The sequence below is a fragment of the Simochromis diagramma genome, unplaced genomic scaffold (assembly GCF_900408965.1).
Source record: "Simochromis diagramma unplaced genomic scaffold, fSimDia1.1 OVJJ01000816.1, whole genome shotgun sequence".
In the NCBI taxonomy this organism is placed as follows: Eukaryota; Metazoa; Chordata; class Actinopteri; order Cichliformes; family Cichlidae; genus Simochromis; species Simochromis diagramma.
Genome location: NW_024386908.1, coordinates 12,533,288 through 12,556,175, shown reverse-complemented (window position 1 = coordinate 12,556,175; position 22,888 = coordinate 12,533,288). Strand labels below are relative to the sequence as shown.

General features: G+C 40.7%; 3 protein-coding genes across 6 annotated transcripts; all 3 read left to right on the top strand.

Moving 5' to 3' along the window:
* The first annotated feature begins 339 nt into the window (after positions 1-339).
* si:ch211-214j24.14 (uncharacterized protein LOC559160 homolog) lies at positions 340-6,643 on the top strand. 3 transcript variants are annotated; one of them, XM_040036124.1, is made up of 3 exons: positions 340-1,564; positions 3,582-3,663; positions 5,474-6,643. In XM_040036124.1, exon 3 carries the CDS (start codon positions 5,633-5,635, stop codon positions 6,350-6,352), a length of 720 nt encoding a protein of 239 aa, XP_039892058.1. In that variant the 5' UTR covers positions 340-1,564; positions 3,582-3,663; positions 5,474-5,632; the 3' UTR covers positions 6,353-6,643. The 3 variants fall into 3 exon arrangements, with proteins under 3 accessions (XP_039892058.1, XP_039892057.1, XP_039892059.1); XM_040036123.1 differs by lacking the exon at positions 3,582-3,663; XM_040036125.1 differs by lacking the exons at positions 340-1,564; positions 3,582-3,663 and adding an exon at positions 1,594-2,000.
* Positions 6,644-15,760: 9,117 nt separating this feature from the next.
* On the top strand, positions 15,761-18,300 carry spic (Spi-C transcription factor (Spi-1/PU.1 related)). 2 transcript variants are annotated; one of them, XM_040036138.1, is made up of 5 exons: positions 15,761-16,134; positions 16,263-16,350; positions 16,497-16,618; positions 16,700-16,802; positions 16,896-18,300. In XM_040036138.1, exons 1-5 carry the CDS (start codon positions 16,102-16,104, stop codon positions 17,369-17,371), a joined length of 822 nt encoding a protein of 273 aa, XP_039892072.1. In that variant the 5' UTR covers positions 15,761-16,101; the 3' UTR covers positions 17,372-18,300. The 2 variants fall into 2 exon arrangements, with proteins under 2 accessions (XP_039892072.1, XP_039892070.1); XM_040036136.1 differs by having other exon boundaries at positions 15,884-16,134; positions 16,697-16,802.
* Positions 18,301-20,138: 1,838 nt separating this feature from the next.
* spi2 (Spi-2 proto-oncogene) lies at positions 20,139-20,856 on the top strand. The gene has a single exon (XM_040035469.1). It carries the CDS (start codon positions 20,380-20,382, stop codon positions 20,692-20,694), a length of 315 nt encoding a protein of 104 aa, XP_039891403.1. The 5' UTR covers positions 20,139-20,379; the 3' UTR covers positions 20,695-20,856.
* The last annotated feature ends 2,032 nt before the right edge of the window (positions 20,857-22,888 follow it).

Below are 22,888 nucleotides of genomic sequence, written 5' to 3'. Positions count from 1 at the left end.
TGTCGGAACCGGTCCATCTCCAAATGAGCCGTCGCACGCTACGATCAGGCAGCTGGTCCCTCTTTTCCACACTCGCCTTCACGCATTCCTCTTCATATGTGGGGCCTCTCTCCATTAGTGGTCAGCCAGCTCACTTTTAATAGGTCCTTTAAACAGCTGATAGGCCACCTCGGGACACACCCATGCCTCAGCAAGTGATCGCTATCAGCCAATTTGCCTAGCCAGTCCACAGTGGATTAAAACAATGTCATATAAAAACATGGAATACAAACAGAATAAATCACGCAAATAAAAACTACACTCATAAATAAACACTAAAATCAGAATAAAACCAATTATAAAAGACAAATACAAATTCCCACTCTGTGACATAAGGGCTATTTGACCAAGAAGGAGAGTGATGGAGTGCTGCACCAGATGACCTGGCCTCCTCAGTCAACTGACTTAAACCCAATTGAGATGGTTTGGGGTGAGATGGACCGCAGAGGGAAGGCAAAAGTGCCACCAAGTGCTCAGCATCTCTGGGAACTCCTTCAAGACTGTTGGAAAACCATCTCAGGTTTTAATTGTGGTCTTCTTTGTTGGCATTCTCCTGTGCCATACTAACCCGCATTGTTTCCTCTTTCACTGCATTCTCTTTTCTTCTTGCCTGGCAGTTCCAACTTTAACATCCTATTTCCAAACCAACTCAAACATACCTCTGTAGAATAAAATTAAGACTTTATTGTGGTATTTTGCTTTCTTTGTATAGAGTCTTGTGACAAGTTTTATAATAAATGTTTAACAGCAGAGAGAAAGCAGAAGAAATGAGAGGATGAAACAAGATAATTGTAAATACAGAGCTTGAGTGCCGTTTTAAAATGTAAAACTATAGTTTTTAGATTAAGATTACTGTATTTATCCCCACGGGGTAGTTGAGAGTGCAGAGTGGCATATACAGTTAAAAAGAATAAGTGCAAGGCAGATAAATAAATAAAACATGTTGGTGAAGTTGCTCCTTCTTTTATGAAGTGTCTTGCCAGCAGGGGGAACTAGAAGTTGGAAAGTTCTGGTTTAAAAATGGCTCTTCTCCCCATCTGACGTGCATTTTCCATTCTGTGCTCCTGCTGTGCACACTGTGAGCTGACTGATAATCTGCTGTTTGGACAGTGAACATAAAAAGTCCACAGACTGTTGACCTAAGCGAATGCTACTCACGCTAACATCTGCCAACCTTTAGAGACCGCAAACACGAAGATTCACACCTTGATTAATTCAGAGTCAGAGTCAGCTGACTTACAACATTTATCCTGCTTCACAGTGAAGTCACTGCTGACTCCTCTCCAGCCAGCTCTTATGTGATGGATTTGGGAAGTAGGGTGGCTCAGAGAGAGAGAGAGAAAAGAGAGAGAGAGCTAGACAAGGAGGGAGGGGGAGAGAGAGAGACTTTTGCACAGCTTGCCTACCTTGTTACTCCTGTGCCAGCTCCAGCATGCATGTCTGCCTATCTGTTGATTTGTGAATTTGTGTCTGAATGCACATCACACTTTGATCTCTCATCTAGCAGCTCATCGAGAGGACACAGGTATGCTTGGATCTCTCTCTCTCTCTCTCTCTCTTGTTTTTTTAAACTTGCAGAAAATAAATCTTGGACTCCTCTACAGGATCAAACGTGAAGGAGTACTGTGCTCTGAATTAAGACTGTGATTTGATTTTGGGGGCTGAGTGCGTCTTTTAATGCTGTGAGCGTTAGAAGGATGATTGCAGGAAGGACAAATACAAGACAGAGAAATGGACAGGAGGTGTGTCTTATCAGCTCACTCTTCAACTTTGACATTGAAAGCTGACCTTTTGTGAATATGCAATATCACTCTGCCCCCATTGTGCATTAGCACAGAAAGAGTGCTTTAAATCTCCCTGAGCATTTGCTTTATCACAAGTCTGTTAGAGCTAGGATAGGATCAATGGGAATCCAATTACTCAAGTAGGACAGTAAGGAAAGGTGGAGCACACAGCAGCAAGTAAGGACACAAATGAGCTTTGCTGTCTGTTTGTGTGCATGCAGGGCTTAACATTTTTGTGTGGTCAACTTTAAGGCTGCACAGGCCCGCAGAGCCACAGTGTCTGTGTGAGGAAATATGGCAACTAGGACGTCTGGATGGCGTTTGCTCTCTAAGGAAGGGGTGGAGTTGAGGGGTTGAAAGCTCACTCTTTGAACTTTTTATTATTCTTTTTTGTTCTTTAGTTCTGACTCTAACTTTTGCAGTGTTTTGTTGGTTTAGGCAGCCTCAGCAAGGTTAATAAAAAAAGAATGGTGAGCTTTGCCACTGGCACCAGCTTGAATGATTATCAAGTTGGACCAAAAGAAGGAACAAAGGCCATTCCGACGAGCCCTTCACAACCTTCCTTCCTTCTGACCCCATCTAACGAAGAAGAGGTGTTGTTTCCAGAGGAGAGCCAAATCAAATAGATATTTGCTGTGGGGGGGGGGTTGTTTTGGGTTTTTTTTACAAAACAAGCTGCTGGTCTTGTTATTACAAAGATAACAAGACCTTCCACGAGGGGAAATTATGAAATTTCCCCTTGTGGGACTAATAAAGGTATATCAATATCAATATCAATACACTTTAACAATAAACTGGTTGGCTTCTAATGTTTTTAAAGCTCACTGTAGCTTTTGTTATGATAAAAACTAATGCGTGTAATATATGAATTTACAATTTTATTCATTTTATGGTGTTTATTACTACAAAGCAGACTGTCCACAAGAACAAAAAAGACAATCCAGCCCAACATAAAGGATTTTAGTCCCCAAAACCTAATAAATGCCTCAAGAAATACATCAGCAGTGAGGGTCCTCCTCTAAAATGAAAAAGTTTGTCCATTGCCTAAAAGGCTCCTATTGTTTTTACCCAGTCAGAGGTTTTATTGCACAAAAAAGTTACAAGCTGTTGCATAACAGACAGGAAAGGCCTTTCCTCTGTGAGGCAACACAAAAGAAACTGTCTTGTTTTTGAACTGCAGGTATGTGCGTTTAAAGCAGCAACAGTGAAGCAATCTTTAAATAAAACACATGTTCTTTACCAGATAGGAGGATTATTACTACAATAATACTATTTGCATTTGCAAGTTGTGTTAACCTTATTAATAATGATCATATTTGTATTTATGTTTATTTTTCATAATGTTGTTCTTTTCAGCACCTTGTTTTTTAGCACTTGAGGGGTTTTTTGTTGTTGTTGTTTTTACTCTCTGTGACTCCACACTGTTTGTGTTTCTGCTCTTGGTTCTATTGTTATTGACTGTAAGAATTTCCCTCAGGATTGATACTTATCTTATCTTATCTTATAATGTTATTTCTTGTACTGTGGGAGATACGTTTTACCAGCTAATGGCTGAGAAACACAATGAGACAGCAACACTCAGCTGAACCACTAGACAATTTCCTTATTGAAGTCATATTACGGTATAATAAACATGACATTTGATAGGCCTCCTTTGTAAAGATATCAACTGAAGGAAATTCCTCAGCTTTTCTACTAAAACTGAATCAAATTTTAACTTCTGCATCGCTAATTACCTCTATTTGTTTTTCTCTACAGCGATCCGCAACATGTAATACTGTGTTAAGTACTAATGTAACAAATTCAAGGTGTAGAGCGACTGTTAGAGGCTCATTAAGAGGTATGTTCTGAAATCAGCGAGACACGCAGACAGGCCACATGTTGTAAATGTGATACAACATCAGACAGAAGTGCTAAAAATATCTATTCTGGGACTGGCATGAGGGTGACAAATCTGTGCAGGCGAAGCTGAGCTGGGAACAGGGGGGTCACCTTCAGTCTATGTGGCACATTTGGGCTGAATGCATGCGTACACAACAGTGCTAACCATTATCAAAAATGAATATTTTCTCCAAAATTCTGATTTCATATGATTATATATTAACATTTCCTTTAAATTTAGAGGTAGACTGCGACATAATCATTTCCATTTCGTGTCACTACTCTCGCCCTATTCTCATGCCATGTGACATCACTAAAAGAGCTGCCACTCTCGGGTGACAGATGGAGATGTATACAGTGTCTAAACATAGTAAGATATGCAGGTCGAGGCTATAGATAGCCACAGACTGCTGCAATAACGACAAGCTAGTGAGCAACTTTTTCCAATCACAACCCTCACTCGTGTCAATGAGAGCACAGACATGTAAAATCTGTAACAGTAGCAGCCATGAGGGGATTTTGTGGCTGTGCTGCAAAGTATCAGTAACTACATGTCTTTGTGAAGACATGAGGCTGTGTTTTCCAAAAAGTGGGACCCACTTGGAGCAGTGTGTGCTTTTCTGGCCTGTAGCAGCATGCACTGTAGTCTCTCTGTAGGTGTCCTTTATCGTACTACCACCACCACACAGACTTTTAAGGGTGCACACAGTGGAAGAATTGTGATTCTAAATTCTAAATAAAGGCATCCAGAATAGTGAGCACAAATTTTGTGATTTAAGCTGAGACACGAGGTGCTAATCTGAAAATAACTGAGGTAATATGTAATCAGCACAGTCCACTTGGTAACATTTTGCATCACAGGCCTGGAAGTGGAGGTATTTTTGTCCTTTGAAGTAAAGAAAATAAAGTTATGTCTAACATTAGCACCTTCATGACTTGTTTACAACTCAAAAAGAAAAAACTACTGTCTTGATCTTGAGTATGACTTTTGGCATATTCAGAACAAGTAAAGCTGAATAAACGTAGGAATTACCACCACTTAAGACAAATATTGTAGACACAGGGGTTGTGCTGGATTTACGGTTTTATTAAAACACAAAGGTTTCCTAAGCAAAATGTACTTGAAGGTAAATACACTTCTGAAGAAGAGACCCTATCAGTGATTAACATGGGATTTCAATGCACTTATTTTAAGTCCTGTTTTATTTTCAATGCGTCATATACTCACCATCCACTTTATCAGGTACACCTTGTGGTAGCCTGTTTTCAGAGCTAACTTAATTCTTTGTGGTGCGGATCAAGCTAAGTGCTGTAAACACTCCTCACCAATTCTGCTCCATAATAACATGATAGCATCACACAGTTGCTGCAGATTTGTTGGCTACACCTCCATGACGTGGCTCTCCTGTTCCACCACATTCCCAACAGTGCTCGATTGGATTGAGATCTTATGATTGAATCATCAAGAAACCTGCTTGAGATCATTTGAACCTTGTAACATGGTATCTAAGCCTGCTGGAAGCACCCATCAGAAGATGGGTACGCTGCGGGTGTAATGGGTTGAACATGGTCACCATCAATACTCAGGCTGTTATGTGTAAATGATTCTCAGTTGGTACTTTGGGGCCCAAAGTTATACCATAAATAATATAAAAGATATAAAATATCCCTCTTTCCATGTTTATACAAAATTTTGACCCTGGTGTGATATTTTGGTGAGTCTACCTGAAACTTTGTCCCACCTGCGATCTTCTCTGTCCCTTCTGCAGCCAGCCTTCATTCTGGAGGGAAAGGCCCCACTCGAGCCCACCAGGGGGGATGGAGGAGGCAGAGAGACCCTCAGCCCTGCTTCTGCTGCACTGCTGACTCAGGCAGAAACTCCTGCACGCTGGCAGAGTGAGAGCCTGCTGGCAGAGTCCTGGTCCACAATGGGCGATGTAGACCCCGAGGACACCAAGAGCCTTGACAGCAGTGACGGGGCACTTTTGACAGGGGAGGAGAACCACTCCTCCAACTCTGACATGGTCCACCTGGAGCGGGACGAGGCTGAGATGCTTGAGGAGGCAGAGAAGAAAGGGAAGCGAGCAGAGGAAGAGGAGGAAGAAGATGAGGAGATGCAAACAAGTATGTTAAGTGTGTTGGGTGGGGAGAGGGAGCTGGTGGCACTCAGGGAAGAGGAGCAGGACCTCCAGGCCCCAGAAACTCAGGAGCTCCTGGTGTCAGCAGAGGAGCCTTATATGGAGCGTGAGCCAGGAGAGTTCAGGCACGTGGTTCCCCCGATGGCCCTGCCTCCTCTGCCTATTGTTAAGCTCGACCCCCCCTCCACAACATCCACCCCAGTCCCTTCAACCACAACATCTGAAGTAGAGGAGCTGTATTCCATTCAGGGCCTCCACCCTCCTTCTATTCTAGCACCGATTGCACCGGAGCCTCCAGCAGCAAGTGTCGAGCAACAACAGTTTTCACAGATCCCCCTCACAGACGTGGATAAACATTCAGTTAAGGAGCCTGCAGAGAAGCTGCAGCCACGGCCAACTGCTCCCAAGACCAAACCTCTGAGCTCCACCGAGCTGCTTTATGGAGGCGCTGCATTAGTAGCAGTTGTGGGAGTGGTGGCATATAGTGCAGTGGTGTACTGCAGAAAGTAGAAAACCTCTCTCTGAATCCCCCAAACCACCTTTCAGCACATTTTTTCTCTTGTTTTTAAATCTATTCCAAACTAAATATTCCACCACATCACTATCCAAATATTGGATTTTACTCTCTAACGCTGTTTGCTAATTAGACACACTGATCTGATGTTTTTTAATTCGTTTTGTGCTACCTCAGCTCACAGCAGAGCTTGTGGCCTTTGTTTTTCTGTTTGATGTCTGAGGAAATGTATCCAATAAAATGTAACCTGAAATACACAAATCACTTTAAGTGCAATTTTAAACTTCCCCATACTTGAAGGGTTTCTTTGTGCGTGTGTGTCATTACTTCACCATATTAGACAAAATGCCACTTCCTCTGTAAATAGTACTGTCAGTGTTTTAGCAACACTGAAAAGCACATTATCATAAACATTACACACTAAATGGAAAGTTTCAGAGTACAGGGCAGCAGCGATTGGACTGAAAGCCCAAAAACTGCATCAGCATCTCACAAACTTTTTTGCCATAAAAGTTTTTCTGCACAACATCTATAAAGCCTGCAGTCAAAGCCCTTTTACTTATGTTTCTGCATGTGCCTGCATGCCATGTATCGCTCTGTCCAGGCATATGTCTATATTGAAGGCAGGTTATGATCACACCCACACCACCAGTACTCCCCACCAGAACAGTCCATGTAGAGTACTGTTAATATTTCAATCCCCAACACCACTGAATGAGAGCATGGATACGACCATTAGGAAAAGAGATTCGTTGTATCTAAATATCACAATTTCAAGCTGTTACTCTGATAATTTTGTGTGAAAATATTGCATTTGTACTCCGTATTATTTATTTTAAAGCTTTAGCTACTAATATGCTAACTAGTAATGTGTAGGTAATGCACTGTAATGCACCGTATTGAAAAGCGTCTGGATTCTTCCGGTCCAGCCGCTTTTCTTTCCAAGGGCCTTATACTACCATAACCTGGATGACTGAGGACCTTCACAGACTTCATCATGTTCACTTCAGGTATTTTAAACAGTTTTTGATTCTCTAAAGCACTGGGAAAGGTTTGCCCCCACACATTTACTTTATATGATGCTTACAATTAACTGAAACATGTGCAGACACACATAGAAATACAGGATATACAGCAATTCTAACAGTTTGCACAATGCTAACCAGCTTCAAAGTCTATATTTGGCATGACCATCTTTATTCTTCAGTACATCTTGAGTGCTATTTTTTTTGTAATTTCTTTAAGTTGTCCTCAGGAATACCTCCCCAGGAGACACCCGGAATGGCTAACCGAAGGCCGGACAGTCCTGATCCTCAAGGACCCCCAAAAGGGACCGGTCCCCTCCAACTACCGACCAATAAACTGCCTCAGCACCACGTGGAAGCTCCTGTCAGGCATCATAGCGGCTAAGATGAACAGGCACATGGGTCAATACATGACCGGGGCACAGAAAGGGATGGGCAAGAATACCAGAGGCGCAAAACACCAGCTACTGGCAGACCAAGCAGTCAGCCGAGACTGCAGGACCAGACTGACCAACCTGTGCACTGCCTGGATTGATTACAAGAAGGCCTATGACTCAATGCCCCACACCTGGATCCTGGAATGCCTAGAACTATATAAGATCAACAGGACCCTGAGAGCCTTCATCAGGAACTCAATGGGGATGTGGCGGACAACACTGAAGGCCAACCTCAAGCCCATAGCACAAGTCACCATCAAGTGCAGGATCTACCAAGGAGATGCTCTGTCCCCACTGCTGTTCTGCATAGGCCTGAACCCCCTCAGTGAGATCATTAACAAGACTGGCTACGGATACTGGCTACGGAATGGAGTAGTTGTCAGCCACCTCCTGTACATGGATGACATCAAGCTGTATGCCAAGAGTGAACGAGACATCGATTCACTGATCCACACTACCAGGCTATACAGCAATGACATTGGAATGTCGTTCGGACTGGAGAAGTGTAGTCGGATGGTAACAAAGAGAGGGAAGGTAGTCAGAACTGAGGGGATTGAACTACCAGAAGGCAACATTGCAGACATAGAGGACAGTTACAAGTACCTGGGGATCCCGCAGGCAAATGGGAACCATGAAGAGGCCGCTAGAAAGGCTGCAACCACCAAGTACCTGCAGAGGGTCAGGCAAGTCCTGAGGAGTCAGCTGAATGGTAAGAACAAGATCCGGGCCATCAACACCTACGCCCTGCCCGTGATCCGGTACCCTGCTGGGGTAATAGGCTGGCCAAAGGAGGAGATAGAAGCCACTGACAGGGTGCAAGATGCTAGCAGGCAAGGCATACATGAAACGCCATAACCAAGTGGCCGGCATAGTGTACAGGAACATCTGTGCCGAGTATAACCTGGAAGTCCCAAGGTCAAAATGGGAGATGCCCCCAAGGGTGGTGGAGAATGACCGAGCTAAGATCCTGTGGGACTTCCAGATACAGACGGACAAACTGGTGGTGGCTAACCAACCGGACATAGTGGTGGAAGACAAACAGAAGAAGACGGCCGTAGTGATCGATGTAGCGGTTCCGAATGACAGCAATATCAGGAAGAAGGAACACGAGAAGCTGGAGAAATACCAAGGGCTCAGAGAAGAGCTCGAGAGGATGTGGAGGGTGAAGGTAACAGTGGTCCCCGTGGTAATCGGAGCACTAGGTGCGGTGACTCCCAAGCTAGGCGAGTGGCTCCAGCAGATCCTGGGAATAACATCGGAGATCTCTGTCCAGAAGAGCGCAGTCCTGGGAACAGCTAAGATACTGCGCAGGACCCTCAAGCTCCCAGGCCTCTGGTAGAGGACCCGAGCTTGAAGGATAAACCGCCCGCAGGGGCGTGCTGGGTGTTTTTTTTTTTTATATATAACCCTATCCTAGTTTTGATCTTTTGACAAAGAACATATCTATCACGTTTAAAACATTAAACCTCTTGAATGCTGGATCAACAAACAAAAAGAGAGAAGTTCTCTAGTTCTCCTTATGTATTTAATTTACTGCTCTATTCTGCCGTCTGCTGGCCTGTTCGCACTGATGCAGACCTTTAGAAAATAAGCCACGACACAAATACCAGCCTCATTTGAGGAGTAGATATTTACGTTTATTTATGACATTTTATTCCACATTAATTCAAAGGACAGACTGTCAGTACCATAGAAGTGTGATGTTTTGTGCTTAGCCATGTAGAATCCACATGATATTAAGCCTTAAAGAGTTTTATCTAAACCATAATGAGCGAAAAGGTAAAGGTGCCTGTCAAAAAACAAACAAAAAGAAAAAAAACATGAACCCTGTTTAAACTTTAACACTAAAACACTAAAAGTCTCAGAACGAGCTTTGTCTGTCTGCTAATGTGTCACCCATTATACAAACATGATCGCAGTGCATAGATAATAATTACAACTCTGCGGTCACAGCAGCTTTCAGTCTAATAGTATAATTATGCATGCCTGGCTTTACCACTTCTTGATTTTCATCGAGTGCCAGTAAATAAAGAAGAACAATGGTACTGACTGTGTTGTGGTTAACCTGCCGTTCCCACACTGGTGCAGACATGCACGCAGCTATTGAATTGAGAAGGGGAAGGAAAGTGCTTCTTTGTTTGGAGAGATACAGCTGCAGCCTAGCTCTGCTCTGCCTGAAAACATACTGCAACACCTTCAGAATCGAACCTCCATCTCCCTCTCCCTGCCTTTGTATGTCTTTCACACTCTTCCATCCAAAAACACAGGCAACACAACAATAACATCCACCGTTAACTACAATTGCACAACGATAAATACATGGTAAAACATTTTGATCAGATAGAAGATTTCTGAACATCCTAAAATGGGAGCAAAATATCTATAAAACCGGTATCACATTAAGAAAAAGGTTTGCATCATAAAACTGAAACATTTTGTTGAGTTTAGTATATAATAAATATTTTTTCCTTTCTTTCATTTACACAGGTAAGCTGTTTCTTACACTGTCACTGTGGAGTGATTTTGTTCTGTAGAACAGAACAGAAAAGATTGTGGTGGAGTGCTTTTAGCTATTTGAGAAAGAACAGAGAGTAGTGGAATAAATATTTAAATTGTTGCAAATTTTCAGGATTACTGAAGCTAGAAGAATTCACAATATAAAGGGAACATTAAAAAATGCACACAGATTAATCTGTAACAAGTAAAAGAAGAACAATTATTTAAGTATTATTGTGTCATTAGCACCATATTACTATCTCACAATTCTCATGAATAACAATCTAAATATACAAATGTATGGAACGAAGCATAACAGCATATATGCACAAGTATAAAACAAGAAAAAATGCTATATATGGATATAACTGACTAGTTGATAAAGAACACAAGAAAACAATGTAAAAGACTACAGGCAGAATATGAAATATTGATAATAATAATGATGATACCTGGCAGATGACTATATAGAGAAGGTGCTGTGTTTTGGCTTAATGGACAATCTGGAGAACTTACTTCTAACACTGGCGTTTGCAGTACTCTGCAGTGATTTAACCTCCTAGGACCTGGCGTCCACATTTGTGGACATCACATTTTGGGTTATTTAGACCAAAATACTCCATTTTGCTCTACAAGGGCCTGATATCCACTTACGAATACATTACACTGCTACTGGTCTATATGTGGCTCTCATTTTTCTTAGAAACAAAAAATCAGGTAAAAAAAAAATAAATCTGGTAATTCTTTGTTTTTACGTTCATCGGGTCCCAATCAGCCCAAATATCAAAGAAATTAAAAATGCATGCCGTGGAAGAGTTTGGGTTTTAGGGAGTTAATGAAGTGTGCAGTCATATGTGGAATAACAGAATTTTTACAATTCTAACCAACTGGAAAATTAATATGAGGTGTGACCGCCTTTGCCTAACAGAGTTCAACACAGCTTGAACTCTCTTAGTCAGCTTTCTTCTGATTTCTTTAAGTAGCCTTCAGGAACTGTTCTCCAGGCTTCTTGAAGGATATTCAAAGCTCTTCTTTGGATGTTGGCTGCTTTTTGTTCTATTCTCTGTCAGGATGATCCCACACTGCATTAATAATATTGGGATCTGGACTCTGAGGAGGCCAATCCGTGAATGAGACTTTACTGCAATGGCAGCGTATTTGGGATCATTGTCATTTTGAAATATGAAGCTGTTGCTAAACAGAGGCTTTCCAGATTATGTTGCATTTTGACAACTACTCCTTGAAAGAGTAGTTGTCAAACAGCTAACAGATCATCTGCAGAGGAATGGTTTATTTGAAGAGTTTCAGTCAGGTTTCAGAGCTCATCACAGCACAGAAACAGCTTTAGTGAAGGTTACAAATGATCTTCTTATGGCCTCTGACAGTGGACTCATCTCTGTGCTTGTCCTGCTAGACCTTAGTGCAGCATTCGATACTGTTGACCATAATATCCTATTAGAGCGATTAGAACATGCTGTAGGTATTACAGGTACTGCACTGCAGTGGTTTGTATCATATCTATCTAATAGACTCCAATTTGTACATGTAAATGGAGAGTCCTCTTCACACACTGAGGTTAATTATGGAGTTCCACAGGGTTCAGTGCTAGGACCAATTCTGTTTACATTATACATGCTTCCCTTAGGCAGCATCATTAGAAGACATAGCATACATTTTCACTGCTATGCAGATGACACCCAGCTCTATCTGTCCATGAAGCCAGATAACACACACCAATTAGTTAAACTGCAGGAATGTCTTAAAGACATAAAGAGCTGGATGGCCGCTAACTTTCTGCTTCTTAATTCAGATAAAACTGAGGTTATTGTACTCGGCCCTGAAAAGCTTAGAAATATGGTATCTAACCAGATTCTTACTCTGGATGGCATTACCTTGGCCTCCAGTAACGCTGTGAGGAACCTTGGAGTCATTTTTGACCAGGACATGTCCTTCAACGCACATATTAAACAAATATGTAAGACTGCGTTCTTCCATTTGCGCAACATCTCTAAAATTAGAAATATCCTGTCTCAGAGTGACGCTGAAAAACTAGTTCATGCTTTTATTACTTCCAGGCTGGACTACTGTAATTCATTATTATCAGGATGTCCAAAAAACTCACTGAAAAGCCTTCAGCTAATCCAAAATGCTACAGCAAGAGTCCTGACAGGGACTAGAAAGAGAGAGCATATTTCTCCTGTTTTGGCTTCCCTTCATTGGCTTCCTGTTAAATCCAGAATTGAATTCAAAATCCTGCTCCTCACATACAAGGTCTTAAATAATCAGGCCCCATCTTATCTTAATGACCTTGTAGTACCATATCACCCTATTAGAGCACTTCGCTCTCGCTCTGCAGGCCTACTTGTTGTTCCTAGAGTATTTAAAAGTAGAATGGGAGGGAGAGCCTTCAGTTTTCAGGCCCCTCTTCTGTGGAACCAGCTTCCAGTTTGGATTCGGGAGACAGACACTATCTCTAATAATGATAATGGATTGGATTTATATAGCGCTTTTCAAGGCACCCAAAGCACTTTACAATGCCACTATTCATTCACTCTCACATTCATGGTGGAGGCAAGCTACAGTTGTAGCCACAGCTGCCCTGGGGCAGACTGACAGAAGCGAGGCTGCCATATCGCGCCATCGGCCCCTCTGGCCAACACCAGTAGGCGGTAGGGTAAAGTGTCTTGCCCAAGGACACAGCGACCAGGACAGAGAGCCCGGGGATCGAACCGGCGACCTTCCGGTTACAGATACGCTTCCCAACCCCCTGAGCCATGGTCTACTTTTAAGATTAGGCTTAAAACTTTCCTTTTTGCTAAAGCATATAGTTAGGGCTGGACCAGGTGACCCTGAATCCTCCCTTAGTTATGCTGCAATAGACATAGGCTGCCGGGGGATTCCCATGATGCATTGAGTTTTTCCTTTCCAGTCACCTTTCTCACTCACTATGTGTTAATAGACCTCTCTGCATTGAATCATATCGGTTATTAACCTCTGTCTCTCTTCCACAGCATGTCTTTTGTCCTGTCTTCCTTCTCTCACCCCAACCGGTCGCAGCAGATGGCCGCCCCTCCCTGAGCCTGGTTCTGCCGGCGGTTTCTTCCTGTTAAAAGGGAGTTTTTCCTTCCCACTGTCGCCAAAGTGCTTGCTCATAGGGGGTCATATGATTTTTGGGTTTTTCTCTGTATCTATGAAGCGCCTTGAGGCGACTTTTGTTGTGATTTGGCGCTATATAAATAAAATTGAATTGAATTGAATTCCCAAACCATGACAGAGCTTCCACCTTGTTTTACAGACCTTATTTTGTAGATGGATCAGCTGAAAGGTCAGATCCATCTCTCAGGCCCTGTGTCAGCGCTTTTCTTCAAATGCAAAAACAAATGTTAGAGCGCGAGTTTTGTTTTTTCACATTTTTAAGGATACATGATGATGAGATGTGGCAAGTGTTTAGCTAATGGCTCTTTGAGAATCACCTTATTGACACAAAGATAATATTTTAAGCCTGTCAAACAGTGTTGCATCTAGAATTCCTCGCAGATTTACAGCAAACTGCTGGTAACAAAGTGCCTAAAGATACATTTTAAAATTGGTTCTTTGCTAAGGTTTTTTCAGTTAGGTGTAAAAACCTTAAAAGAAAGTCTGACTCCTTGGAAAAAATATACAGAGAAATGAGAGTTAGCTGAAGAGATTCGCACAGTGCTGTAGGTACATCTATTGTTTAAACTGTTTATGGTTCAGCGTGATAACATGCCAGCATCATTTGCATGTATTTAAGCATAACAATAGACAGTTTTGATCTTATGATCAGACGATTAAAAAAAAACATCAAGAGACCAACAAAAGTGTTCCATATTGTTCTCTGGGGGATGTGTTGAGCAATTTTAGTCCAGACCATCTACTATTGCAGTTATTAGCAACCCTGGAGAGGGCAATCACGGAAATAGTGGAGGAATCAGACTAGGGTAAAATGAGAGTAACACAATAGCCACCATGGTTTCAAAAAGCAGCCCATGCTACTTCCCTGTTGTTAGTGAGTGCAGTAACTGACCTCTTTAGTGATAAAGAAAGACCAAATACCAGTGTTGATATAATAATACAGGCTATACCACTAATGAAAAAGCCAGACGAGCAACTTAATGGAGCAAGCTCCTCATCCCACACAGTCCCACACAGTGCCACAACCAGCACACAGCTGTCAGGCCTTGGCTGCACCCCGACAGGTTGTGGTCTTTAATTTATGGAGTTTCACCCTGAATGGAAGCAGGGAAAGACAAAGTGGGAGCGGGGACAAGGTTTGTGGTTCTTTGTTTTTATCAGCCTGCTGCACAGGCAGGAAACACACACATGTGCCACGCACTCACACTGACATTTGCATGCTTGTACACACACACACACACACACACACACACACACACACACACACACACACACACACACACACACACACACAGAGAGAGAGAGAGAGAGATAATTAACTGTAATAAGGTAGTTTTTTTTATTGGGGGAAAAAATGTGTTAAAGAGTAAAAACATCTTAGAATTAAAATGCAAATCACATCATCTGAGTGAAGCTAACATAACCCTAACATAAGTTATAATCTCTGCAGGTCCACATCTTTGTTTCCATGACGTTTCCAGCTGTGCACTCAGGCCTGACTGCCTGCAAACTTTAACTGAGCTGAAAGGGGAACTTCAGGAACTAGTCAGTTGATATTTAAAACTCCACGCCTGTGAAAAAGAACTTCTCAAAAAGCCAATGTTTATTTGAACAGGGGGGTTAGCTCTGTGGTGCGGAAAAAAGAAGAAAGAAAAAGACTCAGGCTTACTTCGACAGTGATCGCATTATTAACCATTAACCTTTATAATCGCGTTTATCTGAAGCTGCATTAAAAGCATTCTGCTCGATTGAAAATTTATATGCTTGTGGCTTTTTTATTTGGCTTCAGCTCCACACCGAGTCCTTGTACACCTGAATATGAAGCTTGTTTTCTTCTATTAATAAGTACATAACTGTAAACCGTGCCAGCTGTTTCTCTTTAATGATCATGTTTATTGTACAGAAAAAATAATGACTGTTTTTAGTGCTTTTCTTTCTGATTTTAACTTAATGTTTTTTGTTTAATGCATCGGAAATTCTAGGATTGCACTTTTTGTGCGGCGTAGCGATAGAATTTCAGATTAAAGTTGCATTAGTAAACTTTGAATTTGGTAAATAAATGATCAAAAAATGACGCTACAGTGGATGTAAAAGTTAGAGTGGAAGATAAGTTAAAATCCACTTTTTGGTTCTTTTAGTGTTCTGTGAATTTATTGTAATATCTTCTAACTTTTTAGGAAGATTCTAATTTATTTATCTGCAGAAGACGAACGCCACAATGGAAAATTTTCTGCAGCTCCACTGACTCATATTTCATTCTTCCAAAAAGCGAATAACTGGACAGCCCAGATTATAGATATGTTAGTGACATCTCGCCCAGTATGCAAATTCTTAGGTAAGGCTGAGAATTGGTGTTATCCCTGGTTGGAGCACGCAATAAAAGAGGTTTTTGTTCTTGGTAGATTGTAATCTGCGTGATTAGAGATAGAGAGAAAGTGATGCTTAGAAGTCTATCTGGTCTGTGCTTCCAAAAAAGAAGAAGTGCGGTACATTAAAACATTTAAATTGACCGGCCTCTCTTTCTATTATGTGGCTGAACGGCAAACGGGTATTGGAGGTCTCCTACATATATATACCTGTCCAAAGTGTGCACCTGCACTAGTGTAGCAGCGCTCACCGGTAGGGACAGAAATGGCCTCAAGTGAGGGAAACACATACAAATTGGTGAGTTAGAATAAATGCTAATTACAAATGTTTCGATTTTTAAATAAATATTAAATGCATTTCATGCTTTATTATTATTTTACCTCTTTATATTATTTTGTATAAAATGAGGCGGATTTGTATTTCAGACATCATTGGACAGTGACATCAATCAGCACTTTCAGGATGCAATCGATGTGATTCAGCAGCATTCGAACAATTCATACTACGATTCAGGTGAACTTTATGGATCTGTTAGATTGATTGAATTGTTTTTATTTGGGGAGAGGTTCTTTGTGGTGAGGTAAAAAACACAATTTGAGTCTTTATTCTTAAAGTTTTACATGATTATTGATGTACTAAAGTTGAAATTGTCTTTTCAGATTATTCATATTACGAGAATCTGGGAAGTCACCACCAATCACTGCAGTGTCAGATCTCCTGTTGCCTCGTCACACACCAGTCTGAAGTCCCAACTCCTGTTTATGACTGGAATGACATGGCTGTAAGTGCAAAGCATTGATAAGTTTGAGAACCGAGATTATAGAAATCTGGATATTTATATGAAATGTGTCTTTTACAGCAGCAGTCTTGGCCTCAAGTCATACCCGATGTCGCGTTGAGTCACTCAGTGCAAAATGAATCCCCACATTTTTACTCCATCTTACCACCACAAAGGAATGGCAAAGGTGATCAGTGTTTTAAAAACACCTGAAAATTTGTTGTTGTTACACTTTTTTGTGCAATCAAAACTGAAACGACGCTGTTGTCCGTCTCCTCAGGTCGGAAGAAGCTCAGACTTTATGAATACCTGCACGAGGCTCTGAATGACCCCAACATGGGCGACTCAATCCAGTGGACGGACAGCGGCAGCGGCACCTTCCACTTCATCTCCAAAAACAAGGAGAAGCTGGCTGAGTGCTGGGGCCAGCGTAAGGGCAACCGCAAGACCATGACCTATCAGAAAATGGCAAGAGCTCTGAGAAACTACAGCCGTACTGGGGAGATCATCAAAGTACGCCGCAAACTCACCTACCAGTTTAACCCAGACATCCTGCACAGGCTCGGCTCTGCACATGTGCCCATGCACCTGCCCCGTCACCCTCCACAGGAGGAGGCCCACACCCAGCAGCACAATCCGTCCGAGCAGAGCTACTGCGGGTCTGCGGCAGCAGACTGGCACAGCTGGTACGCTCACTATCAGCCGCACGAAGATTACGACCTGGCCGCAAGCTTCACCTCACACACCAAACTCTGATGTGGCGGAGAGCTCTCAGGATGTCAAAGTTTTCAAAGACTCAAATATTTTCGTTACATGCTGGATCCTGGTTGTAAAATGTATTAATTTACAAAAAACCTATAAAAATGTTTTTGTTTTCTTTTGGGTTTTTTTTTATTATTATTTCAATACCTTTACTGAACAACATACACATTTTCTGGCAGTTGCAACCAGTACTCTGTGGATTATTTAACATACTGTTTGCTTACCAGATTGACTTCAAGGCAGCAGCAACAAAAATTAAGAGTAAAATTAACCTCACAGAACCAAATTAAAGTGGTTTTCCTTAGAGGTTTTCTTTCTGGATCCCTATTTATTCAAAGCATGTCATTATTTGAGAATTTGGGACAGAAAAAGTAACAGACTTTGTAAATTGATTCTGTATGCTATGCGTTTAGAAGTGTTTGTGTACATTATTTAAGTTGTTTTTAGTAGTATATGAAAGAGATTTCACTGTATATTACTTGTAAATAAGACTTTAATATTCTCATTTTGTAATTTATAACAAAATAAATTTAAACTGTATTGCTTTAGCAACACTTTAGTTGGATGATATAGGCACGTACTTTTAAAGAAGGGGTATAGCTAAAATGACGGATGATCCAAAGCCATCAGTTAAAATCAAGGATGTCACTAAAATTTAAATTTGTATACTTGTATTTCTTTTATTGCTAATATTAAAAAAAATTTTTTAGCAATTAGTGAACTGAAATTCATGATTACAAATCTGTTAACGTCTGTAGTGCCTCTTTTACTCTTCTTTTCTTTTCTTTTTTTTTAAACCTATGTGGATCTCGTGCATTTAGCATATTGTTTTACTTTAATATGCTCCAGTTTTCCTTTTGCCGTTTGGATTGTTTTTATGTCACTGTAAGCATTCAACAACACTGTTGTAAACATTTTTACATGTCCAAATAAATCAGAGTAAATTAAATCAAATTCAGTTCAATTAATGTTGACAGGAACCAGTAGCTGGCTAATGTTTCTTTAAAAAGAAAGATTGACTGTAGGTCTGTATAGAGCCTGAAGTAAATAAGTAAAACTTTAAACTTTTATAAACTTTTTTTACAGACATAAAGTCACAGAATAAAACATGAAAATATAAAATCTTTTTTTTTTTTTTTAAATTCTAATATAGCAAAAAATGAAAACCTGGAATTTGGTTACAGTTTTTCAAACTATATTTTAATTTGTTTAGTTTACAGCCTTCATAATTACCATCATATCGCCACTAGATTATTCAAGATTTACCACCAAGCATATAAATTATACTGTAGCATGTTTGATATACTAATAAAAAAAAAGGTAATAATGTTTAAAATTCTAATGATCATTTTTATGTACATGTAAATATTAAGTGGAAAATATAATTCATGGTTGCACTAATCTTTATCCATAAATACTAAGATATAATAATTTAAAATGTAAGAATTAAATCATTTTCTCAGTATTGTTCAGTTTTGCTGATATGAAAATATCATCATCTTTCAATGATTCAACATCTGTCCAAAAAAAAAAAAAAAAAAAACAAAAAACTCAAAATAAAGCTACACGCTGCTATTATCGTACAAAAATATATTTTTTAAAAACATGTTGAAAGATTTGGCACCGTCTCCAATGCAGTGAAATATTACAACAGGCACACAAAATATGAAATTAAGACACATCCTGTGAGGAAAAATGTGTCAGCAAGTGTGCGTTTTCCTGAATCGAGAGCATTGTGTAGAAGCTGCCTCCAGGCCAGGTCTTATCTGGTTCAGCGGGGAGGATGTGGTCAGTGCTGGGAGGCTTTGTTGATGGGTTGACTGGTGCTTGTGTCGGGGGCTTTGTGGGATGGTGGTCATTGTTCCTGCGAGCCCAGGGTAGAAAACGTTTGGTTTTATGTATGCAGAAAGCCCGCTCCCGTGGGGGGTATAATAAGAGTCCCCGAACTTGAGTGTCTCAGTGTCAGTTGTGTGTAATTCTCCCATTCTGCAAGGACGGTACAGCATTCGACTCAACCTTATCAGTGATGGTAAAGAGAACTTGCAACATCTTTTCAATTCTGACATATTCAAGGCTGGTTTTATATTATTTACATCTATCAGAGTTTTTTCCAGGAGACTCAGTCTGATTTGGAGGTTATATTAGAGTTCCTCGAGGAGTATCACAGACAAAACAATGCAGAAAATGGTAAGTGGAAACTGGAAATCTATTAATTATTCACTGATTTTATTTGACTACAGCTTCTAAAGTAATTTTCTGCTTTTTCTGACAGACAAGGTGCATTGGACGGCTATGGAGGAAAGAAATGTACCTGCAGACGAAACATGCAAGCATTGCTGGGCATACTATGAGCCACCTGTATGCATCAATAATTTGTATTTTAGCACTTGTTTTCTCTCACATATTTGAAGGCTGGTAAGCACTCTGCAATTGGAAATTCTGTTGATTCTCTTTTTTTCTTCTCTTCATCTTTTTTCCCTAATTGAAGAACATCAAACCTGCACTCCAGCCCTTCCTTGCACAAGATGCTCCAGCAGGACTTGGCCAAAACACAACAGCAACACTGTCTGAGCGTGGGCCAATGCGAAGCTTCACGACAACAAGAAAATCAACCAAACACCCAGCCGCAGCAGGGGGGAGTGGTGAGTTCTGCTTTTTTTGGTCACTGGATACTGTTATTGTCTCTGTTGCTATCAGCATGAGGGAAATAATACCAAGAGAGCAAATAAGAGACCTTCCCTTTACCGTAAAAAACAATGGAGCCGTGCATCGCTTACCACAATAGCTGTTTTTACATATCTATCAGATAATCACACTGTTTACAGCTTTAGCCTCTCCACTAAATGGCATCTCATCACTGAAGAGATTTTCTGGGAATATGTGACAAATGAGGAAACGATTAACTGTAATCTGTAGTAACTGTTTTGGCACAGCTGCCATGATTTTCGATAAGTCTTTCTTTAAATCCACCTTCATCATACAGGCCACTTACTGTTTGCATAATGGCTGCAGGTAAAAGGGTGCGACTCTTTCACTTCCTTTTTGAGATGCTGGAGAATCCAAACATGGCCCACTGTTTGTCCTGGGTGCCAGCTGCCGCCGGTGTTTTCCGCTTTTCCTCCAGGAATAAGGATCAGGTGGCTGCACTGTGGGGACAGAGAAAAGGCAACAAGAGACTCATGACCTACCAGAAGATGTCCAGGGCGCTAAGAAACTACGCCCGGTCTGGAGAGATCTTCAAGGTGAAGAAGAAGCTCACCTATCAGTTTAGCCGAGACACCCTGATGTTGCTGCAGAAATGTCATCGAGATTTGTAATGTAGGCTCGGTTTTCTGTAGCTCACATCATGTCAAGTGAACTGTGCTTTTTTCCCTGTTTATAAGGCCTGTTAATCTCAACTTTCATTTCCTACATTTTTCCATTATTACTCAGACTATTGATGGCTTGTGGTGTAAATATCAAAAGAATAAAGAAATATTTTACTGTTTCTATCTTTATGGAGTTTGACTTTTAAACTTTTTTATTAGTAAATGTCCCAATCATGTCCCAATTATTCTGGTTTATGGAGGTAAGAAGGGTGCGAGTGTTCAAACAAAGATGTGCTTATTAATGTTTTTAATTCAAATTTCCAGAGACTTTATCAGGGCTGAGACAAAATGTATACATACATATGAAGTTTTGGCTTTGTACTTTCTGCTGGACCACCTCCATTTTTAAATTTTTTTTGAAAACTTTTACATAAACATGGAAGTTTTACGATCCGTGTGCCACATACAGAGCTGAAATCACTCACCATTCACCTAATTACACATTTGAAGCTTACATTTTATAAAGAACAGGTCCACATAATATTTGAATGTTTCTGATGCGGCTTCAGGAAATATTAAATGAATCAGCTGAAAGACTAGATATCTCTTTCAGGTCCTGTGTCAGGGTTTTTCTGGATTTTTTTCCTATTTCTTAAAGAAAATAACTTACATAGCATGCTGAGACATGCCAAGTTTTTGGCTGAAAGCTCTTTGGGAATCACCTTTTATGCCTGTCAAACTGTGTTATCTTAAGCATTTTTTGTAGGTTGAACTAAAGAAATGGACACAAATTATGTGTTTTTGCAATGCACTGTGAGTCACAAAGTTCATAAAGACAGAACTTAAAATTGACCCATTGTTAATTTTCTGTTATGTGTACACCCAATACTGGTTCATCCCTTGAGTTAGGTGCCTTTTATGGCCTTTTTTAGTAGCCTTAAGTAGCTTAAGTAGCCACTTGCAGAGTAATTTTTGTTCCTCAGGTACGAGGACTGGACTAAAAATGAGTGAAAAACGTTCAGAAAGCCTGGAGAAATGATACTTAAGACCACTTAAAAAACACAAGAAAGTCTGGCTGCTTGGAAGCAAAATACAAAGAAAGGAGGGGTGTCTTGAAACTTTTGCAGAGTACGGTACTTAATAAAAATGCGGTGAAAACCTTTTATAAGTTTTCACACTTGAGATTTTAAACTATGCGATGTGGTGAAAAAGCCACACAGAGGTGGGCTATTTGATGTTTATTTTTTATGTTATTTATTCAGCATGTTAATGGCCCGCTTTGCAAGACAGCTATATATTTCATAACTCGACATTATACTTGATGCCCAGCTACAGCATTGATTTAGCATGGAAAACGCACTGTTATCCTAACTGTCTGTAATCTAACAATGCAATTGAGCATCACAGTTTCAAGCCCGGAGCATATGCATACAGGTGCAGTTAATTAACTCTGCTTAGGTTTCATGTGAATCCCCAGTCCTCAATATCTGTATACGATCTAGAATACAAAATAACCAACAGAGGGAGAGAAATGTGAATTAAGTTCCGTTCGTTGACCACTGAAGTCCTGAAATTTCAAATCCACATGGGTAAGGTCTTTACACGGGCCGATAGTTTGTAATTATTCCTTACTAAATATAATTTCTTCTGCAAGCATGTCTGCATGTGTCCTAAAAATACATCTCTCCAAAATACACTTTTGGTTGTGAGTATTTTACAGGAAAAACTGTAGTTTTCAGTCACACATTCTCTTGGAAACAGAGTTGCTTTTGTCTCTCTCAGTGGACAGAAATGTGAATTTGCACTTGTGTTTTTCCTCATGTGATGGATTTGATGGCTCCTAGAAGCCAGAGGGTGTCAGTGTAGTCCTTTTCAACGCCTCCAGCTTCCATTAAACTTCATTTGTGTGACGTGACCTCACGGCTTAGCCTCCTCTGTGATGTGAAGTCTCGTCCCTCACAGGCAACTCCAAATGGTTTTGTTCTCTTTGTAGCCCACATGATTCTTCCCTAAGCCCAGTATTTACTACTGGAGCCCACTTGCAGTTATAAATGGGCTAACTGAGCTATGGTTGTCTGTTACCAAGAAAGGCCACAAACTGAACTATGAAAACAGGCGGTTAAGGCAGGAGTGTATGACAAATTGAATGCTTCCTAATCACAGGACGATAATTTCCTTTGGTTTGCAGAATGGGTCTAATTTT

What these genes read in the sequence shown, in the direction of transcription:
- si:ch211-214j24.14 (XM_040036123.1), top strand. Translation starts at nt 5,633, where the DNA reads ATGGGCGATGTAGACCCCGAGGACACCAAGAGCCTTGACAGCAGTGAC.
- spic (XM_040036136.1), top strand. Translation starts at nt 16,102, where the DNA reads ATGGCCTCAAGTGAGGGAAACACATACAAATTG. An exon ending in ATGACTGGAATGACATGGCT is followed by an intron (nt 16,619 to 16,696) that starts GTAAGTGCAAAG and finishes TGTCTTTTACAG; the next exon opens with CAGCAGTCTTGGCCTCAAGT. An exon ending in ACCACAAAGGAATGGCAAAG is followed by an intron (nt 16,803 to 16,895) that starts GTGATCAGTGTT and finishes CCGTCTCCTCAG; the next exon opens with GTCGGAAGAAGCTCAGACTT.
- spi2 (XM_040035469.1), top strand. Translation starts at nt 20,380, where the DNA reads ATGGCTGCAGGTAAAAGGGTGCGACTCTTTCACTTCCTTTTTGAGATG.